Source organism: Erpetoichthys calabaricus, chromosome 6 (genome assembly GCF_900747795.2).
Source record: "Erpetoichthys calabaricus chromosome 6, fErpCal1.3, whole genome shotgun sequence".
Lineage (NCBI taxonomy): Eukaryota > Metazoa > Chordata > Cladistia > Polypteriformes > Polypteridae > Erpetoichthys > Erpetoichthys calabaricus.
The window spans coordinates 7341643-7362320 of record NC_041399.2 but is presented as its reverse complement, the minus strand read 5'-3'; the positions used below and the strand labels follow the sequence as shown (position 1 = coordinate 7362320).

Below are 20678 nucleotides of genomic sequence, written 5' to 3'. Positions count from 1 at the left end.
AAGATCAAATCAATTAAAATGAATTCAAAAGAAGTGAATTAGCAGCAAAAGCAGGTCACTGATTCATAAATGGGTTAGAATGAAAACCTGCAGCCACTGCGGCCCTCCAGGACTGGAGTTTAAGGCCCATTTTCTAGGTGATTATTAAAGTAGCAGGTAAATCCACTTCTGCATATACCAAAGACAAGACAATAATGACGTTGTCTTCTGCTTATGCAGCATTGAGAAGTAAAGATTTTACTGATTGGTTGAAATGAAAACCTGATGCCACTGTGGTCTCCAGTGTAGAGATTAAGAACGTCTGACTTAGGAAGTGCAGAAACCCTAAAACAGAAGTGAATTAAACTGGCGTGTCAGGAAAGGACACAATGGAGAGATTGTTGTGGCCCTCCAGACCCAGAATTGACTTCTCCTGTGTTAAGATACGCATTTATTTAGAGCTTTTTATGGGTTGTAATGTCTCATTATTTCATTGTGGTGATTTTATGTATGAATTTAACCACAAGCGTGAGTTACAGAAACCTCCCAGAAATAAGAAAACACCTATCTGTTGGCGCTTCTACTGCTTACTTACTAACTGCATACCAAATGCTATTAGCCACCAGCTGAGAAACAGTTTTATTTGAAGTGATTTGCATGTATTTCGGTCACACAACACTTTGTCTCCATGGTCCCCCCCATTTCAGGGCACCATAATGTTTGGACACATCAATGGCAGGCCTATTAAAGCCATCAAATTTAGTTCTTTGTCGCATATCCCTTACATACAGTGACTGCTTGAGGTCAGCCATTCACAGATATCAGGTGCTGAAGATCTTCTCTGGTGATGCTCGGCCAAGCCTCTAATGCAGCCAGTAAGCTTCACATGCATCATAGGAATATTAATGGAAGGAATTATTAAGGATAAGATTGAGCAACGCATGGCAAGGACAGGAGATATTAGGAACAGTCAGACGAGGGAGGTCGTGTTTTACTAACAGGCTGGAATTCTATGAGGAGGCAACAAAAGGATACGATTAAAGGGGAGCAGATGATATCATTTATCTGGACTTTCAGAAAACATTTGATGAGGTGCCACATGAGAGGTGGGCATCAAACTAAAAGAAGTGGTGGCTCAGGGTGATGTTTACAGAATTGGCTCAGACACAGGAAGCAGAGGGTGATGGTGCGAGGAACCTCATCAGAATTGGCTGATGTTAAGAGTGGTGACCAGCAGGGGTCAGTGCTGGGGCCGCTGCTATTTTTAATATATATAAATGATTTAGATAGGAATATAAGGAACAAGCTGGTTAAGTTTGCAGAAAATACCAAGATGGTATTAGCAGATAATTTGGAATCTGTTGTATCATCACAGAAGGACTTGGGTAGCAGACAGGCTTGGGCAGATTTGTGGCAGATGAAATTTAATGTCAGTAAATGTAAAGAATTATACATAGGAAGTAAAAATGTGAGGTTTGAATACACAATGGGCAGTCGAAAAATCGAGAGTCCACCTTATGAGAAGGATTTAGGAGTCATAGTGGACTCTAAGCTATCGACTTCCCGACAGTGTTCATTAGCCATGAAGAAAGCTCACAGAATGTCAGGTTATATAGCGCCTTGATGTGTGGAGTACAAATACCAGGAGGTTCTGCTCAACCTTTATAATGCACTGGTGAGGCCTCATCTGGAGTCCTGTGTGCAGTTTTGGTCTCCAGGCTACAAAAAGAACATAACAGCTCTAGAAGAGGTTCAGAGAAGAGCGACTAGGCTGATTAATGGATACAGGGGATGAGTTTTGAGGAAAGATTAAAAGAGCTGAGCCTTTACAGGTTAAGGAAAAGAAGATTAAGAGGAGACCTGACTGAAGTGTTTAAAATTATGAAAGGAATTAGTGCAGTGGATCGAGAAGTTGACTTTAAAATGAGTTCATCAAGAACACGGGGACACAGTTGGAAACTTGTTAAGGGGAAATTTCACACAAGCATTAGGAAGATTTTCTTTACACAAAGAACGATAGACACTTGGAATAAGCAACCAAGTAGTGCGGTAGACAGTAAGACTTTATGGACTTTCAAAACTCGACGATGTTTTGTTTGGAAGAAATAAGTGGATAGGACTGGCGAGCTTTGTTTGGCTGAACGGCCTGTTCTCGTCTAGAGTTTTCTAATGTTCTAATCTGCAGTTCCTGCTTGTTTTGGGGGGCTTGTCCCCTTAGGTTTTCTCTTCAGCGTGTGGAAGTCCTGCTCAGTTGTATTTTAGTTGGGTGATTGGCGTGGCCATTCAAGAATTTTCCATTTTTTTACTTTGATAAACTCCTGTGTTGCCTCAGCAGTGTGTTTGGCTCATTATCTTGTTGCAGAATGTAGCACCATCCATTGAGTTTGGAGACATTGACTGGAACTTGAGCAGATCAGATGTTTCTGCACACCTCAGAATTCATCGTGCCACTGCTGTCAGCAGTTCCATCATCATTGAAGAGAAGTGTGCCCGGACCTGTGGCAGCCATACATGCCCAAGTCATAACACCCCCAGCACCGCCATGTTTAACAGATGAGGTGGTCGTCTTTGGATCTCGGGCAGTTCCTTTGTCATCTCCACTCTTTGCTCTCACTATCACTCGCATCAGGTTTATCTTCTGACTTTGTCTCCCAACCATCCAACCTGAGCTGACCCTCTAATGTCCTCATTTCTAATCCTGTCCATCCTCGTCACACCAAATGTGAATCTTAACATCTTTAACTCTGCTACCTCCAGCTCTGTCTCCTGTGCTACCATCTCCTGCCATTATAACATAGCTGGTCTCACTACCGTCCTGTAGATCTTCCCTTTCACTCTTGCTGGTACCCGTCTGTCACAAATCACTCCTGACACTCTTCTCCACATACTCCACCCTGCCTGTACTCTCTTTTTCACTTCTCTTCCACAATCCCCATTACTATTTAAACTCCTCCACCTTCGCCAACTCTACTCCCCTCATCCTCACCATTCCGCTGACCTCCTTCTGATTTACACAGATGTATTCTGTCTTGTTCCTACTAACCTTCATTCCTCTCCTCTCATATCTCCACCTCTCCAAGGTCTCCTCAACCTGCTCACTACTCTCACTACAGATCACAATGTCATCAGCAAACATCACAGTCTACAGGGACTCCTGTCTAATCTCACCTGTCAACCTGTCCATCACCATTGCAAATAAAAAAGGGGCTCAGAGCCGATCCCTGATGTAATCCCACCTCCGTCACACTTCCCTCGTACATATCCTGTACAACTCTTACGTACTTCTCTGCCACTCCTGACTTCCTCATACAATACCACGGCTCCTCTCAGTCACCCTGTCATGTGCTTTCTCCAGGTCCACAAAGACGCAATGCAACTCCTTCTTGTCTTCGCTATACTTCTCCATCAACATATAGAAGTATAAGACTCTTGGGAACATTTTGAAAAGTCTGTTTTTGGGGTGGTGTGGATAAAATGTGAAAACGGAGACTATTGTCTGCCTTTTTGAAAGGAAATGTGGTGTGAAAGCGGCCTAAATGACTGTGAAAAAACTGGGTAGGTTGCTTAATCTACATGTGCTGTAGATGTCAAATAATATGGATACAATTTTCTAATACCCTAGTCTTGTGTGTCATCTTGGGTGAAGTTGTCCACTGTCCAACTACAGTAATGATGCTAAAGCCAGCAATGACTTGTGTCCTTTTGGCCTTCTGGGTTAACTAAATAAATAACAAAATGTCAACGTTCTGCTTAATTTGACCCGTGATTATTCTTAAAACATTGGGCCTCTGATATTATTATTCCAATTTGTTGCTTTTTTGTTTTAGGTTTACAAAATCCTTGTACGAAAGTCCCCAGACGAGAGCTGGATTGTCTTTCGAAGATATACAGACTTCTCACGGTTGAATGATAAGGTATGTATGTATGAAGGAAATTAGTCAAGGGGATCGGGACTGTGACTTTAAAATGAGCTCATGAAGAACACAGGAACACAGTTAGGAACTAGTTAAGGGTAAATTTAGATGTACTTTATTTGTTCCCCAAGGGAAAATTAGAACTTTACAGAAGCTTGAGAGAGGGAAAGAGAAATATATAAAAAATAAAACAAACAACAACCCCTTAAACACACATAAGATCTTCTGGCTTGGCTACTGGAGAACTGGTGCGATCAATAAGAGGGCTATAGGAGGCAGTAAGATGGACAGACCTGTCCGGATGTTCATTTGAAGGCTTTAATATTTGAGAAAAGCAGATCCAGCCTGTTGTGTCTACAAAAGAAACATGTCGTTAGACGTTGCTTTAGAAATTCCTAATCGTCCTATTGCCGAGTTTAAAAATAAACATCAGCAGGATGCTGCAATCGCTCCTAGGCAGTAATGGGAACAACTTCAGTCAGTTTTTTAAAGTCTGGATCAGCAGTTCCCAAACTGGCCTACTGGTGCACATCGAAAATATTCCAATTTTAGACATCTTTTGCAACTGCAACGAGTCCAAAAATAATTCAAAATATCTAAAATGAATAATAATACCGTTATAATAACAATAACCAACCGTTTTTGTAAGTTAAGTCTTTCTCCAGTGCTTTATTCATAATAAATGATGTACCACTAATGAGACTGAATGGTATCGTTTTGGAAACAGACCCAAATGAACTCCTCAGGACGTTGGGCAACAAGCGTAGATGCTTATGAATCGTGAATATAATAGGCTTGTTCCATTCGTGATGCATGAACTAGTCAGGGCCAATCAATGTGCACAAAAGAAGTCACATAGTCGACATTTGTGGTTTCGGATTGGTGTTTATCATCGCAGTCAACTAATTTAGAAAATTGGCCTTTTTTCAACCATATGATGTACCTCAGAGAAGAACTGAATTGAAACCATTCTAATCTTCTTCTTCTTTTTTTGGCTGCTCCCGTTAGGGGTTGCCACAGTGTATCATCTTGTTCCATATCTTCCTGTCCTCTCCATATTGCTCTGTCACACCCATCACCTGCATGTCCTCTCTCACCACATTCATAAACCTTCTCTTAGGCCTTCCTCTTCTCCTTTTGCCTGACAGCTCTATCCTTAGCACCCTTCTCCCAATATAGTCAGCATCTCTCCTCTGCACATGTCCAAACCAACGCAATCTCACCTCTCTGACTTTGTCTCCGAACCGTCCAACTTGAGCTGACCCTCTAATGTCCTCAGTTCTAATCCTGTCCATCCTCACATTTGTGATAATTTGCATTTCATTTTTTATAACTAATCACGCCAAGTCACCAACCGCACACTGCAACTGTCAGGTATGTATTAAACAACTATAAACTATATTGTGGTTTAACTTAGGGTGCCATGGAAAAATCTTGAAACATTAAGTGTGCTGTGAACAGAAAAAGTTTGGGAACCGCTGGTCTAGATCACACTTATCAGCTTTAATTGTAATGTGCTCACATCCCCTTCATAAGTCTCTAGACCTTCTCCTGCTTTTACCACTCTTTTCGGGTCATATCAGTTGAAAACTGTCCTGCATTATATAGCATCTAAAATACCTTTAAGTTGGTTATAAAAAAAATGCCACTGTACACTGAACAGTCTGTGACTCGCTGTAACGTGTAAATGTTCATCCAACTTACTTAAAAGCAATTGAACGTTCTTCATTTATGAAGACAGGCCAGATCTGAGTCCTTTCCATGTTATTTGTATTGTAGCTCCGTATTCTTTCCATTTTTGGATTAGCTTATTCTGTGAGAAGGTGCAATAGTCAGCAGTGATCACAGACCTATCAGCCGAGTAGGGGGACATTTAATATTTCCCTCTTTACGTGCTCACGATTCTCCTACATTCTCCGATCCTATAGACACAGGTAGCCATCAGATTCTTCTGAACCTCTTCATTCATACTGTGATAACTTTCAAGTTCCCACCTCATCCAAAAAGCAGTTGATAGGGGCTGACCACTCGGGTTTGCATCTGTGATGACAGCAGCATGTCTTCAATTTAAAAGTTAATTCAAGATTAACAAGCCAGAAGGCACATCATAACCTTTATCATTAATAATTCAATAAATTGGTTAATACATTTGCATTTATTTTCTTGACAGACACTTTTAACCAAAGCAATTTACAACAGGGGTAAACATAATCAAGTAACATTAGGCCTGGGCCTGTATGTTCAGCAAGTGTAGTAGGACAGGTAACAAAGGTTAATTGCCACAAGTGAAAAGATGTAATAACTAATGTAATAACTAATAAATTAACTGTTATTAACTGATGTAATAACTAATGATTTTACAATCATAGGTTACTTTCGATAAAGCAATTCAACTTAATCTAACAGCAGAATACCCAACAATAATAAAACATCACACAGCAAATATTTTAACAGACAAATCTTCACAGAACAGATGGGTTTTTCAATTGCTTCTTGAATACAATGAAGGAGTCAGCAGTATGGATGGAAGTGGGCAGCTCACTCCACCAACTAGGAACGACACAGGAGTAATCTATTTTTTTTGTTTTGTTGATTTTATTAAAAGCAAGTAACATTCCATACAATCAAATCAAGCTTAACAAAGCTAAATTCAATTCAACCAACACCTAACCGCCAATGACTCAGTGGTAATTGCAAATACCAGTGGTGACAGGGGGCATTCAAGTCTAGTACCGCGTTCTAGTTTGAAGTAGTCTGTAATAATGTTGTTAATACAAACTGATGCTTCAGGACTGGTATACAGTAGAGTGATACATGCACATATGTTCGGGCCAAACCCAAATTTGTTAAATGTAGTGAGTAGGTTGTAGCAGTCCAGTGCCACTAAAATTTCGCACTGTCAATAAGACTCTGAATTATTTACTTTTTCAGTAGGGATTCCATGAATGCACCCAGTGTTGACCCGACCCACACACACACTCACAGGCAGAGACACAAAACCAATGAATGAATAAATAATATATTAGATGGAAAACCCAATACACAACAGCAACAATCGGACAAATCTCCCCTTTCCCCTACGGTTATACAATTTTAACACAACAATAAACCATGACAATAAACACTCACTACAATATCCTCATACAGTCCAGTGCGGCAAAAGCGGATGAAATGGTTTGGTTTGAAGATTACAATCTCGAGAACAGCTTCCGTAATAAATGAGTAAACCAGTCTTGCCGGCAGTCCTGAGTGGCGACGGGTGAGATTTTCAGGAGCGCTCCTTTTGATGACCACAACGACGACTAATCCACCACTATACACACGACAGGCAGGCACAAGACTGTTCATTCATCATAACGGGAAATGATCCAGGAGCAGAATTGACTTTTTCAGAAGACACGTCGGACAGGATACACAAAAACACCGATCTCCAGTTGCTCCACCGGGCACCCTTTTTCAACTTTCCTGCTGGCCTTTCTTGTCCCCAGCAGCCCCTGCTTCCATTTCAGTCATACAATGAGGGTAATCCCCCTTGGGCTGCTGGAAAATCGAGTTCTTCCCACAATAGCACTGCTACAAGGTAGCCCCATATAAGCATTTCAATTGCTTTTTCTGCATCCAAAGGTAATAAGATCTCTGGGGTGTTAGACGTTATGGGTGAATATACAGTGCATCCGGAAAGTATTCACAGCGCATCACTTTTTCCACATTTTGTTATGTTACAGCCTTATTCCAAAATGGATTAAATTCATTTTTTTCCTCAGAATTCTACACACAACACCCCATAATGACAACGTGAAAAAAGTTTATTTGAGGTTTTTGCAAATTTATTAAAAATAAAAAAATTGAGAAAGCACATGTACATAAGTATTCACAGCCTTTGCCATGAAGCTCAAAATTGAGCTCAGGTGCATCCTGTTTCCCCTGATCATCCTTGAGATGTTACTGCAGCTTCATTGGAGTCCACCTGTGGTAAATTCAGTTGACTGGACATGATTTGGAAAGGCACACACCTGTCTATATAAGGTCCCACAGTTGACAGTTCATGTCAGAGCACAAACCAAGCATGAAGTCAAAGGAATTGTCTGTAGACCTCCGAGACAGGATTGTCTTGAGGCACATATCTAGGGAAGGTTACAGAAAAATTTCTGCTGCTTTGAAGGTCCCAATAAGCACAGTGGCCTCCATCATCCGTAAGTGGAAGAAGTTCGAAACCACCAGGACTGTTCCTAGAGCTGGCTGGCCATCTAAACGGAGCGATCGAGGAAGAAGGGCCTTAGTCAGGGAGGTGACCAAGAACCCGATGGTCACTCTGTCAGAGCTCCAGAGGTCCTCTGTGGAGAGAGGAGAACCTTCCAGAAGGACAACCATCTCTGCAGCAATCCACCAATCAGGCCTGTATGGTAGAATGGCCAGACGGAAGCCACTCCTTAGTAAAAGGCACATGGCAGCCCGCCTGGAGTTTGCCAAAGGGCACCTGAAGGACTCTCAGACCATGAGAAAGAAAAGTCTCTGGTCTAATGAGACAAAGATTGAACTCTTTGGTGTGAATGCCAGGCGTCACGTTTGGAGGAAACCAGGCACCGCTCATCACCAGGCCAATACTATCCCTACAGTTAAGAATGGTGGTGGTTGCATCATGCTGTGGGGATGTTTTTCAGTGGCAGGAACTGGGAGACTAGTCAGGATAAAGGGAAAGATGACTGCAGCAATGTACAGAGACATCCTGGATGAAAACCTGCTCCAGAGCGCTCTTGACCTCAGACTGGGGTGACGGTTCATCTTTCAGCAGGACAACGACCCTAAGCACACAGCCAAGATATCAAAGGAGTGGCTTCAGGACAACTCTGTGAATGTCCTTGAGTGGCCCAGCCAGAGCCCAGACTTGAATCCGATTGAACATCTCTGGTGAGGTCTTAAAATGGCTGTGCACCGACGCTTCTCATCCAACCTGATGGAGCTTGAGAGGTGCTGCAAAGAGGAATTGGTGAAACTGGCCAAGGATAGGTGTGCCAAGCTTGTGGCATCATATTCAACAAGACTTGAGGCTGGAATTGCTGCCAAAGGTGCATCGACAAAGTATTGAGCAAAGGCTGTGAATACTTATGGACATGGGATTTCTCAGTTTTTTTTATTTTTAATAAATTTGCAATAACCTCAAGTAAACTTTTTTCACATTGTCATTATGGGGTGTTGTGTGCAGAATTCTGAGGAAAAAAATTAATACTTTCCGGATGCACTGTATTACATTACATATAGGAATAATCTTAAGAAATTTGTCCCAAAAAAAGAAGAGCGAGCTACTGTAATAGCGCTTGCAAGAAAACTACAATTTCACGCAAAGTTTTCTTCACACAGAGAACTACAGACACGTGGAATAATTGACGAGGTATTCTGGTGGACAGTAGGACGTGACTTTCAAAACTCGACTTGATGTTAGAGAATTAAGTGTCTGGTGAGCTTTGTTGGGCTGAATGGCCTGCTCTTGTCCAGATTGTTCTAATATTCTAATGTCAGTGCCATTTTTTTTTAGTGTTTTTCAGTTTTTCTGAAGTCTGCCAGTTTATTGCAAGTGTTATGTATCATTTGATTCAGCAGAAGTTGTACTTTTCAAAAATGATTAGTAGAGCCACGTATACCGTATAGTTCAGCTAAAAAGTGGTATTGATATTGTCGGTTCAAATCCTGTTCTTTATACTGTGTGACCATTAGCTTGTTACTTCAGCTGTCTGCACTTCAATTGAAGAAAACTAAGAAAGTAACTAATTTTATTTAAAATGTTGTAATCCACCTTGGATAAAGAAGTCGGACAAAATAAAAATAAATGTAAAAGATCTGGCACTCAGTGTTTGAATGAGCACTTGCAGGAGAGTTAATTAAAGGGGTGAAGTGACACAGTCACATGTCTCCATTCTAGTGTGGCTAATACAAGCTGCCAATCACTCTACCTATAATATAGTGCCTTTCACATATGATCGATCAATCTATCTGTCTATCTGTTCTAATCTAAATCTTGCATATTATAGCAAAGGTAGCATCCTCTGACAGTGCAGTGTTTAAGGTCACTGAGCTTTTCATTCTGTTTGTCAATGGAGATTGCATAGCCGTCTGCTTGATTTAATGGGCCTGTTAACAAGGGGTGCAGCTGAAAGTCAGTAATGTGGAGGGGTGTCCAGATACTTCTGGCCATATAGTGTGTAATGCAGGGGTCTCCAACACGTAGCTCGCCAAAGGATTAATGAATCCTACATAAATTAAGGTGGGCAATCTTTCCAAAAAATCATATCACGATCCTTTTAACACAAAATCACGATCCACAATCTGAATTGCGATCTATCTTTTCAATGTGGCATACACTTAAGAGAATATCTGGACTCAAACTCATCAAGGCCTAAGTAACACTTTATTTTTTATCAAACAAAGTTGAATTCAATTGTTCTCTTGTTTGCTAGCTTAGCGGAGTTAAGGTACACGCCCTGATGCTGGCGAGTGAATGAGAAAGGCCCCTCCCCTCGGCCCGCTACGTGTCTCTCAGATTCGCACAAATAAATTGGCACCGCAAGCGAACTATGATATTTAGCGAAATGAGAGAAGTCGCAAAATCAGCCAGAATGTTTAAGCAAATTATAGAAAAAACCCGATCTAAATCCGTTAGAGTAGTTCTCTCATGAAAAGCAGACTGACTGACAGACAGACAGACATTGGATTTTATATATTATATATTAGTAAACCTTCAAAATAATGTGCAGTTAAAGTCTCAACAGCATTTCTGGAGCTTAGTAGAGCCAGATAACTAGAAGAATCTTCACCAAGCAGCTCTGAAAATGTCTGCTTTGTTTGGGTCTCCATACCTCTGTGAGTCTGATGTGAATGTCATGAAATCAAAGTTCAGAACAAGACTGACAAACGAACATTTAAATGACTCCAGAAGAGTGAACCTAAGTGCTCCACTCCACCATACACTTGTCTCTCTTGTTGACTCCATGCTGTGCCAATCATCTAAACACATCACACATGCGATTGGACATGTGAATACTCTTGGGAAGTGAAACAGTGACATGGAACAAAATGACAAAGGAATAAGTCATATTGGTGTATTTGGAATTGCATTGTTTTGTTTTGACAGCATTCATGTTTTAATTCAATAGTGTGAGTTACACTAGAAAATGCATACAGACATACAAAATGCACTTGCAGGTGAACTCAATATTTTTGGTGATGTTTTAATGCAAAATGTGAGTTGTGGACACCAACATTTTTTAAATGTTCAGGCAAAACAAGCGTATTCAGTTTGTTTGGGTTGAAATGAGCTATGAGAATAAACGTTAGAAATTTGCCATTTTCATTTTGTAAAAGTAGCTCTCAGGGGGATAAAAGGTTGGAGACCCCTGGTGTAATGGATCTGTTCACATTTGCAGGCTGTTGAGATATTTTAACACCCCACTACTGTGTCTTAACCCTGATTATAGTGGCAGTGCAGCCACTGTCTTATACGTTAGTAATCCTGATGTTAGCAACCAAACGATGCAACAGCTGTCATCAGAAGTGGCCATGATCTGACCATCACAACACCCAAAAATTGTATGGGCTGCCATCATCTTCACAAACAATAGAATGACATTAAACACGAGACACCAAAAGCGGTGCTTTCCCGGGTATTCATCTGGAGACCACTTAGCATCAAAAGCAGACAAAGCCATGTTCATTTTCATATACTAGATGAAAGATCTCAGTTGTTTGGTGTTGGAATAGAGGAAGTACCGTGAGCCTTCGAGCATGAAGTGAGAATTAAAAAAAGAAAGCAAAAAAATCCCCTTAAGAAGAAAGTATAAAATAATTAGATTGCTTGCACTAAACAGATCAACCTTTTCCTTTAAAATCTCTTTGTCGCAGGCTGCACCTGTCACTACAAATACTGTAGACGTTCATTGTTTGTGAGAACTGCAATTCTTGGTACGGTTCGTTGATCTTTTTCTCGCTTGACCAATGATAATGGAAAGGAAAAATAACATTCTTTGTCTCACCTCCGTTATAGCAGGCTAATGAGATTCACGAGTGGCGTCTGTAGAAATAATTGCATTTAGTAATTATTCACATGAGTGTAAAAGAATAGTAGATGAAGAGGCCCACAGCCCATATACTGCTATGGTGAGTCGACTGTGGAAAACGTTTGCTTCTTCTCTGCATTTTGTACGTTTTAGTATTACCTCCAGTTCATGGATCCATAGACTAAATGGCCTGTGCAGTTTGTTATTTTATCTATGACTCAGATCAGTTATTTATTTATTTTTATTTTTTTATTGTACCTTATTAATCCCGAAGGAAATTACTTTGTTTTTCGCATACCCCTTGGGGTCAGAGCACAGGGTCAGCCATTGTACAGCACCCCTGGAGCAATTGAAGGTTAAGGGCCTTGCTCAAGGGCCCAGCAGAGTAGCATCTCTTTTGGCAGTGACGGGGATTCGAACCGGCAACCTTCGGGATACCAGTGCAGATCCTTAGCCTCAGAGCCACCACTCCGCCCTGGTGGAGTATTACCAGAAATGGGAAGGTTGCAAAATTTAAAACCGTACAGTACCAGCATTTTGGAATTTTTCCTAACGGAAGTAATTGTCAGCATTCCCTGCAATCCCTTGTCCTTCTTCCTCAACACTTACTCATTCAAGACTTCACCTCCATTGCTTAGAAGCTATCAGAAGTTCACGTGGAAGTCATTGTTTGGGTGCAGTGGGGACGTCACTGGGAACAAAATTGTTTTCAATGTAACTTTGACTTCATCTGGGACGTCCTCAAAACCAAAAACCACAGACTCATGTAAGCTTCAACGCGATCAGAAATTCACAGGCCCCCCTACCAAGCCTTTGTAGGCTTCGACACCATCAGGACTTGGGGGGGGGGGGGGGGGGGCACACACACACCCCAAACCACTTTGAAGCCACGCTATTGAGACTTCACAGCTTCAAGTGGGAAGAGGCTTGTAGTGTGGCATGGTGGAGTGGTGCACCAAGGAGGCGAACAATAGTTCAGCGCATCAGAGAGGCTGGAGTAAGATTGGGGGGTTTGTGGAGTTTTCCGTTATTTGTTTCATAAATGTTTTAGCACCAGTACTGACGTCTCAAAGTGGGTATCGATACCATGGTCAAAATCCAACACTAGCAGGTGGAGCGACGACTGAAATATGGGTGGCCACGGCGCACTCAAAGTGAGGAACTTGCTAATTAAGTGTGCAAGTGCAACAGAGAAATAAGCACAGCCATCCCCTCATTAGCAGCAAGTAGAGTAGCTCCTATACTACCGACTCAAAAAATACTGAGTAAAGTGAGAGGGGGTTAATCATGTATGGAAAGAATTGATTCCAAACAGTGCAAGAAAGAGCGAGATCAAACGAGCACATGGATGGCTGGTGCGAGTCTCCGGAGAACGTGGACTGCCATTCCAGTGCAACGTCAAGGCTGTTGAGTGACAGAAGGAGCAGCAGAGACTGAGGCCTTGTTTGGTCTCTGCGGGGACCTGAGGAGGTGGCACAGAGTGAGAGCCGGGCTGGTTATAATTAGGGCTGTGCAATTAAATCATTTCATTCAAAATCATATTTTAGAGCGGAGGTTCTCAAATTTTTCTATGCCCTGCACCCTTAGAAAATGTTTCATTTCTGTTCGCAACCCCTATAACAGTAATATCACATTTGAAAATGAAGATGTCAAATTTCTAATTTTTGAATCACAAATTGAACCCTGTACCCCACTGCGGGTGAACAAATTGAACTCAATAAGTTTTTAACTCAGTGCATAAACTTTGAGCATTTTATCTTTATAAATATCAATAATCTTGTAAATGTGTCCCCCCCCCCCATCCATGAAGCTTAGACACTCGATTGATGATCCGGGGGTTGCGGTATCCCACAAAGCATCAGGCGGTGCAAGGAAATGACATACAATCAACGATCCAAGGGGTTTGAATGACTGCAGAACCTCATGAAGCAATGGACCAGTCAACAAGCTTTCTCCCCCTGATAACCCCTGTTCAAAAAAGGATGCACCGCACATTTAAATTGCTGGGCTACTGTTAGGACCGCCAGCAGTAGAAATGGGCTGAGTGTAAGCAGTAGGTGTTGCCTTCAATTCAGTCCCCATTGTCCCCTCCTGACAGAAATGTCAATCAGACCTTGAAATCGGTGACGTTTCAGTGTCGATCAACGCTTGCACAGAAATCGACTCAAGACCTCTGCCTTCTCGTATGGATCATCACAAGGTGGAAATTCCATTCGCTTAAAAAACGTCCGCAGCAAGGGAACCCATGAGAATGCGCATTTCTTTGACTGATTTATAGGTGACAGTTTCGCTCTTAATGCTCGATTCTTTTCATATCACATAACAGGAGCACTAAGTAGTAAATGACCTGTAACTGATGGCACACTGAACAACACCAACTGCACCACCGTAAAGTTGAACAACGCACTTCACTCAATTTTGGCGACTCGCGATGAAGCCTTCCTCTTTGTAGCGCCTCAGGTTAGAAACCCCTGTTTTAAAGTAATATTCAAACATGAAAATCACGTGTGTCTTTTTCAAATGATACAGGTAGACAGTCAAGCAAACCCCTTAGTTTGATCAGCTGGTTGTGTGTGTGTGCAATCGTAACATATTAATGTCTTAAGAATCTGACCGGGGGTGCCCGTCCATAGAAAGGTTGTAACGTTAAGTGGGCTGTCCGGATCTTTTTTTTGGATTTGAAAGAGCGGATGTCAAATAAACTAATGCTAAATGCAAAGTCTGCAAAAAGGCAAAAGCGGTTAAAAGTGATAGCACATCCAGTTTAGTTCAGCACTTAAAACGGAGACTCTCAGTGAGAAGGTAAAGCCCATCCACAACCGACAGCTCTGGAGTATTCTTTGCCCTATTTCTGCGTGGACCATACAAGGCGCACTCCCTGTTGCATTTCTCCTTAGACAGCATGGATATTTGTCTGGGGCCAGGGGGAAATGGGGGATAGGCTGGAGCTGTCCATCACACCTTCTTACCCTGCAACAGGCTGGAGTAAGATCAGGGGGTTTGTGGAGTTTTCTGTTATTGGTTTCAGAAATGTTTTAGTATCAGTACTGACGTCCCAAAGCAGGCATCGATACCAAAGTCAAAATCTTGGTACTGATCCAGCACTAGCAGGTGGAGCAACGACTGAAATATGAGTGGCCACAGAGCTCTCAAAAGGGGGAATTAGGTAATTAAGTATGCACGTGCAATAGAGAAATAAGTGCAGCCGCCCCCTCATTAGCAGCAAGTAGAGTAGCGTCTACAATACGGACTTAAAAAGATTGAATAAAGGGAGAGGAGGTTAATCATGTAGGGAGCAAGAACAAGACAGATCCAGCGAGAGCAAAAGAGCACTTGGATTGTTGGAGCCATCATGTGTGAGTCTCCACAGAACGTGGACAGCCATTCCAGAGCAGTTCCAGAGCTAACCTATGGTGGTGGAGAAGAATGAGCAGGCCGTCTGTATCAGGCAATCGAAGGGCTATCGAAGTACCCTTAAGAGTAAGTACTCTGCTTACTAGCTTACTTAGATTTAGTAACTCTGGTACAGGCGAGTCACTCCGGGGACCTGTAGTTGTAATAGACGGGAGAGGTTGGCTGATGTGCTCTGCAAGATAAACTGTTTGAAAAAGTCATCTGTGGTATAGCGGAGGGCATGTCTAAGGTTTAGAGAAGAATGGTGAGGGCTGCAAGAATGAAAAAGTTGTCAAGAAAACTGTTGAGTTTTACCTCCTTGACATTGACCCTGAGCGTGAATTCTATGCAATTCCGGTTAAACCCGAGTCAGGCATGGGGTGACATGTAATGATACACTTAATAATGTCAAGCTTGAATAACTACTGCCTGGAGAAAATTCTGATGCTATCTAGTGACAGAAATAACAGCCTACTTCTAAAAAACATGACTATTTCTATGCTTTCTGCCACTTCATGGTAACTCTTGTGTAATTTATCAATATTCATGAGTGGGGCGGAGCCTCCAATGAAAGACACAATAGTTAATGATAAGCGGTAAAGGCAGTTTTAGAACAAACTGAAACTGAACCATTGTTCGAACTGAATGATAGTGCTGTTGATGTGAATTGGTGATCAGACTTTGACACGGATAAGGAAACTGATGCGTAATACGGCACAGCTATGATATGCCCAGTAAATTCAGTCATGGGAAGCTTCACCGTTGCGGACAGTAGCTACGTGGCAAATAGTCAAAATAATTGCAATTGAAAAGCAGTGTTCACAATGCAGCAACTGGCAATGCCCATGTTAGTGCAATGCCTTGCAGTGTGGTACCCTACAATAACACACAGAGTGCGTCGATCGTGCAGGTCTGGCCCTGACATTCTACCATCTACTGTGCAAGAGCCCAAGGAATCATGCTTCTACTGTCCAGATTATGACATCGGTGACTGTCCCCAAACGTATCACTCAAAGGACGTGTGCTAATTCTGCATCAGAACAGCAGTGGACACTCCACGTGCCTTTACGACTGTATTTATGTTGACGTTTTGATCTTAACGTGTTTCTGTTTCACACAATAACATTTTTTCTTCAAAGTTTTTGGCTCATTTTTCCTTGGGTACCCCTGACCATGTCACCTGCTCACCAGTTGTCCTTCCTAGGACCACTTTTGGTAGATGTGATGAGAGAGGTCCGTGGTGCTGCGCATTTTAAATCAATAAATAGAAGTTCCGGAGTGTGCAGCCTTCAGGAAGGAGCAGGTGCATATGGGAACGTGCACACGCCACCCCGAGGTTGATTGGGGCGCTTGGTTGCTCGCGAATGCACATGCAAACGATCAAGTGCTTCATTCACAACTCGAACCAGCACCTGCACCCAATCAGTGTATATAAGGGCAGGAAACGGGAGGATAGGGGAGACGATTGAAGAAAAAAACAGAACAGAAGGTAAAGGAAAGAGGGAGTGAGAGGCAGGAGTGCGAGCCGTGCTTTTTGGGATGGAGGTAGGTGCAAGTCCCAGAGAGGGGAGTGTCTGGCCAGTGCTCAACGGGACTGAAGAGGATCGATCCTGCTGAGCACCTTACATTTCAGGAGCAACCCCTGTGCTCAGTGTAGGCTTCCGCAGAAGTCGGGAATGGCGGCGGGAGTAGGATCACCTGTATAAGCCCTAAGGAATCGTAGTCAAGAACACAAATCTGATTTTTGATGATTGACTACATTTGTCGTTGGGCATCTCTTCTTGCTGCAAGGCCTTTACGGGATAAGATGAGGAGGAGGAAGATGCCGGATTTAGAGAGAAGCATTGAGGCTTGTGTGTAAATGAGAGGGAGGTCAGTGGAATGGTGAGGATGAGGGAGTAGAGTTGGCGAAGGTGGATGAGTTTAAATACTTGGGATCAATAGTACAGAGTAATGAGAATTGTGGAAGAGAAGTGAAGAAGAGAGTGCAGGGAGGGTGGAGTGGGTGGAGAAGAGTGCCAGGAGTGATTTGTGACAGACGGGTATCAGCAAGAGTGAAAGCGAAGGTCTACAGGACGGTAGTGAGACCAGCTATGTTATATGAGCTGGAGATGACAGAGCTGGAGGTGGAAGAGTTAAAGATGCTAAAATTTGCATTGGCTGTGATGAGGATGAACAGGATTAGAAATGAGGACATTAGAGGGTCAGCTCAGGTGGGACGGTTGGGAGACAAAGTCAGAGACATTTGTCATTTGGACATGTGCAGAGGAGAGATGCTGGATATATTGGGAGAAGGGTACTAATGATAGAGCTGCCAGGTAAGAGGAGGAGAGGAAGGCCTAAGAGAAGGTTTATGGGTGTGGTGAGAGAGGACATGCAGGTGATGGGTGTGACAGAACAAGATGCAGAGGACAGAAAGATATGGAACAAGATGATCTGCTGTGGCAACCCCTAACTGGAGCAACTGAAAGAAGAAGAAGATTGAGGCTCGTGGCTGTTTTACTAGAAGACTGCCTAGAGTTTTGTTTTCATGGATTTATTTATTGTCATTTATTTGGACTTGTAACCTCCACTGTTCACCTTGATTTTTTTTTTTATGAAGGAGTGTGACACTGTAACTAAATTTGTTTTAATAAAGGCTCTCAAAGCACTTTACACCTACTTTTGCAGACTGTGTATGTCCTCATGTGATTATCTCATCCTTGGTTTCTTAATCGATGGTTCCGGGTTCAAGCTGACAAGGGACTGGTGCCAACCTGGACCATCACATTCAATACTAACCAGCATATAATGGCAGCACCCCACAAGACCTGGCATTGTGGAGATGCTCTGACCCAGTCGTCCAGCCATCACAGTTTGGCACCTTCTCACAGTTGCTCAGATCCTTAAGCTTGCCCATTTTTTTCTGCACCCAACATGTCACCTTGAAGAACTGACTGTTCACTTGCTGCCTAATATTTGCATGCTGTTATGACGAGACCATTTATGGTGTTCATGTCACCCTTTAGAGCTTTTAATGTTAGGTCTAATAGGCGTATACGTATGTAAATATTTTACAACATGAGCTTCTTTCTCTTTGGGGGTTTGGATTGAGGCGGACACTTTTCATTCATGCATTTCTTAAACAAATGATTTTTGCATTGCAGCTCAAGGAGATGTTTCCTGGTTTTCGCCTTGCACTTCCTCCAAAGCGCTGGTTCAAGGACAATTACAATCCGGATTTCCTGGAAGACAGGCAGCTAGGGTTACAGGCATTCCTACAGAACCTGGTAGCGCATAAAGACATTGCAAACTGGTAAGTAGATGGTCTGAAAATAAATAAGTTCTGACTGTTTACTACTAAGCCATATCCATCATTAGGTGATCTCAGTCTACTAATGTAGCATGTCGAGCCACACACATAGTCCCTCGTCCATCACTAGATATAAAAATGCAAAGGAAAATAGAATGAAATGAACAAGATAGAGAGACATGATGCAGCGACCACCATTTACCGGTTGTAGTCCCTTGGCCCATAATGCTATCTTGCTTGAAGAGGGCAACAGGTCTGTTGTGCTCCATGCGTGTCCTTCCTGTTCTGATTTGCACTTTATTAATATTGTAGTGGTGGCTACACCATACTTTATAGTAAAAATGGTGTTCATTGGCATAGAAACTGGCTCTTCACTACCTGCATAGGTGAGTGGAATGGGTGGATGATGTTGTTTGATTGACATGCAGTGCTGTCCACTTCTTCTTTTTCCTCTTCATCTTTTCCCACTTGCATATGGGGGTCTGATCAGCCTTCTCCTTACAGCTCGGTCCTGCACCCTCTTTTAGTCAGACCCTTTTCCTTCAGATCTTTTTATTTTTATCCATTGTAAGAAAACAGACTAACAAGAAAAAAAGGTTTGGGGATCCACCCCATATATTGTTAACAGCAATTATCTCTCTCTCAAAAAACAAACGCAGAGTAATGGCTGGTGTGGAGTCCAAAATGGGACTGACTCGTAAGATGAGGCTGAAAGGTTTTATAAGTGATGGGCAGGAAGAGGTGGGCGGAAGTGAGGTCAGCAGGGAGGCGTGATCAGGAAGGGAGTGCGGGAGTTGGAAGTATTTTAGTTGGGCTTCCTTTCTGGCGATCTGTAGGAGAGGGAGAAGAGACATTAGTGCACTTTGTCAACCCCTGACTCCGCGTCTTGCCCTTAGTTGAGCCCTTAGACTGCCTCCCAAGCACACATGTGTGACAACACTCTCCTCCGCTTTGGCCTCCCACACTTTCTCTTCCCCTGGACTTCCATTCCCATCTCTCGTTTGCCCCTATATTCGTGGTCTCCCCTCATCATGTGTCCATACCACTTCAATGTGCTTTCCTGTCCTTCCTTAGATATCTATCCCACTGTTCTTGCACCTCAGATTGTCTCATTTCTTATTCTGTCCTTTTTTTGTAACTCCACACACTGCCCCCTTTTACTTCCTCCCTCCTTATTATTGGCACCTGCCCTTCATTTGGATCTCCATTACCCAAATACTACCCATGGATTTTCTTCATTCAACAGCTTTTTAACTCTTTGAGAGCTGAATATTTTTTCCAAGAAACAGTTTCTGAAAAGCAATGGTTTCACACAGAAATCAACATAAAACGTCTGTTGCTGCATGCTGTGGCAGCCAGTTTGACAAGAATGTGTGGCAGGCATGCTGCCAAGCTGTCTTCACGTGGCAAAGGCAGCAGCAGCAGCGATCACGGTTGCAATGCATTGCAATCTGGTTTCTATCACTTATCATTGTTAAGTGGCACTCCTCCCTGGTGAACACTGCTGTAGGCATATCAGCTATATGAACCAGTTCAGCACCATGATAAGCTGGGGACCAGTCAACTGAAGCTGGAACCTCACATTCGTTTTCGATCACTTGTCAACAAGTCATTCTCTAGCTCAGAGATAATAGGCAAAACGTCGTCCACACAGTAGTTTGCTTTTTGCATTCACTTTGATCTCTCGCTAGATGCCAGTGCCATTGTAACTGATGTTTGTGCCTTGTTACTCACACAAGTTCAGGAAATCTCAGTCAAAACCACCAAGTACCCCTTGATGTTGTCATGCTCACTCACGAGCACACACCCTGCTCGTCTTTCATCTACTTTATCTGACTAAAATTCTTTTCAGCTTTGTTCCTAGACTTCGTTATTCTAAAAAATCCTTCTCTTTCCCTTTTTCGTCCCAATTTTTCATACACCTTCACTAAAGTTTGTTCCTTGCCTCTTGTCACTACACTCTTTGCCGATCATGGGAAAGGTACTACAGTGTATAAATAAAACATTCTCATTTATTCCACATCCATCTTCTTCACTGCTCTCCCTTTGCTG

The 20678-nt window shown here is 42.5% G+C and overlaps 1 protein-coding gene across 2 annotated transcripts in view; it reads left to right on the top strand.

Annotated features, from left to right (window-relative positions):
- The window catches only part of snx16 (sorting nexin 16), an 82490-nt gene that overhangs the window by 35516 nt on the left and 26296 nt on the right, over positions 1 to 20678 (top strand). For both annotated transcript variants that reach the window (XM_028803381.2, XM_028803380.2), the window contains exons 3-4: positions 3807 to 3893; positions 18481 to 18629. In XM_028803381.2, the coding sequence (XP_028659214.1) occupies positions 3807 to 3893; positions 18481 to 18629 (236 nt within the window). The remainder of the gene's footprint in view (positions 1 to 3806; positions 3894 to 18480; positions 18630 to 20678) is intronic.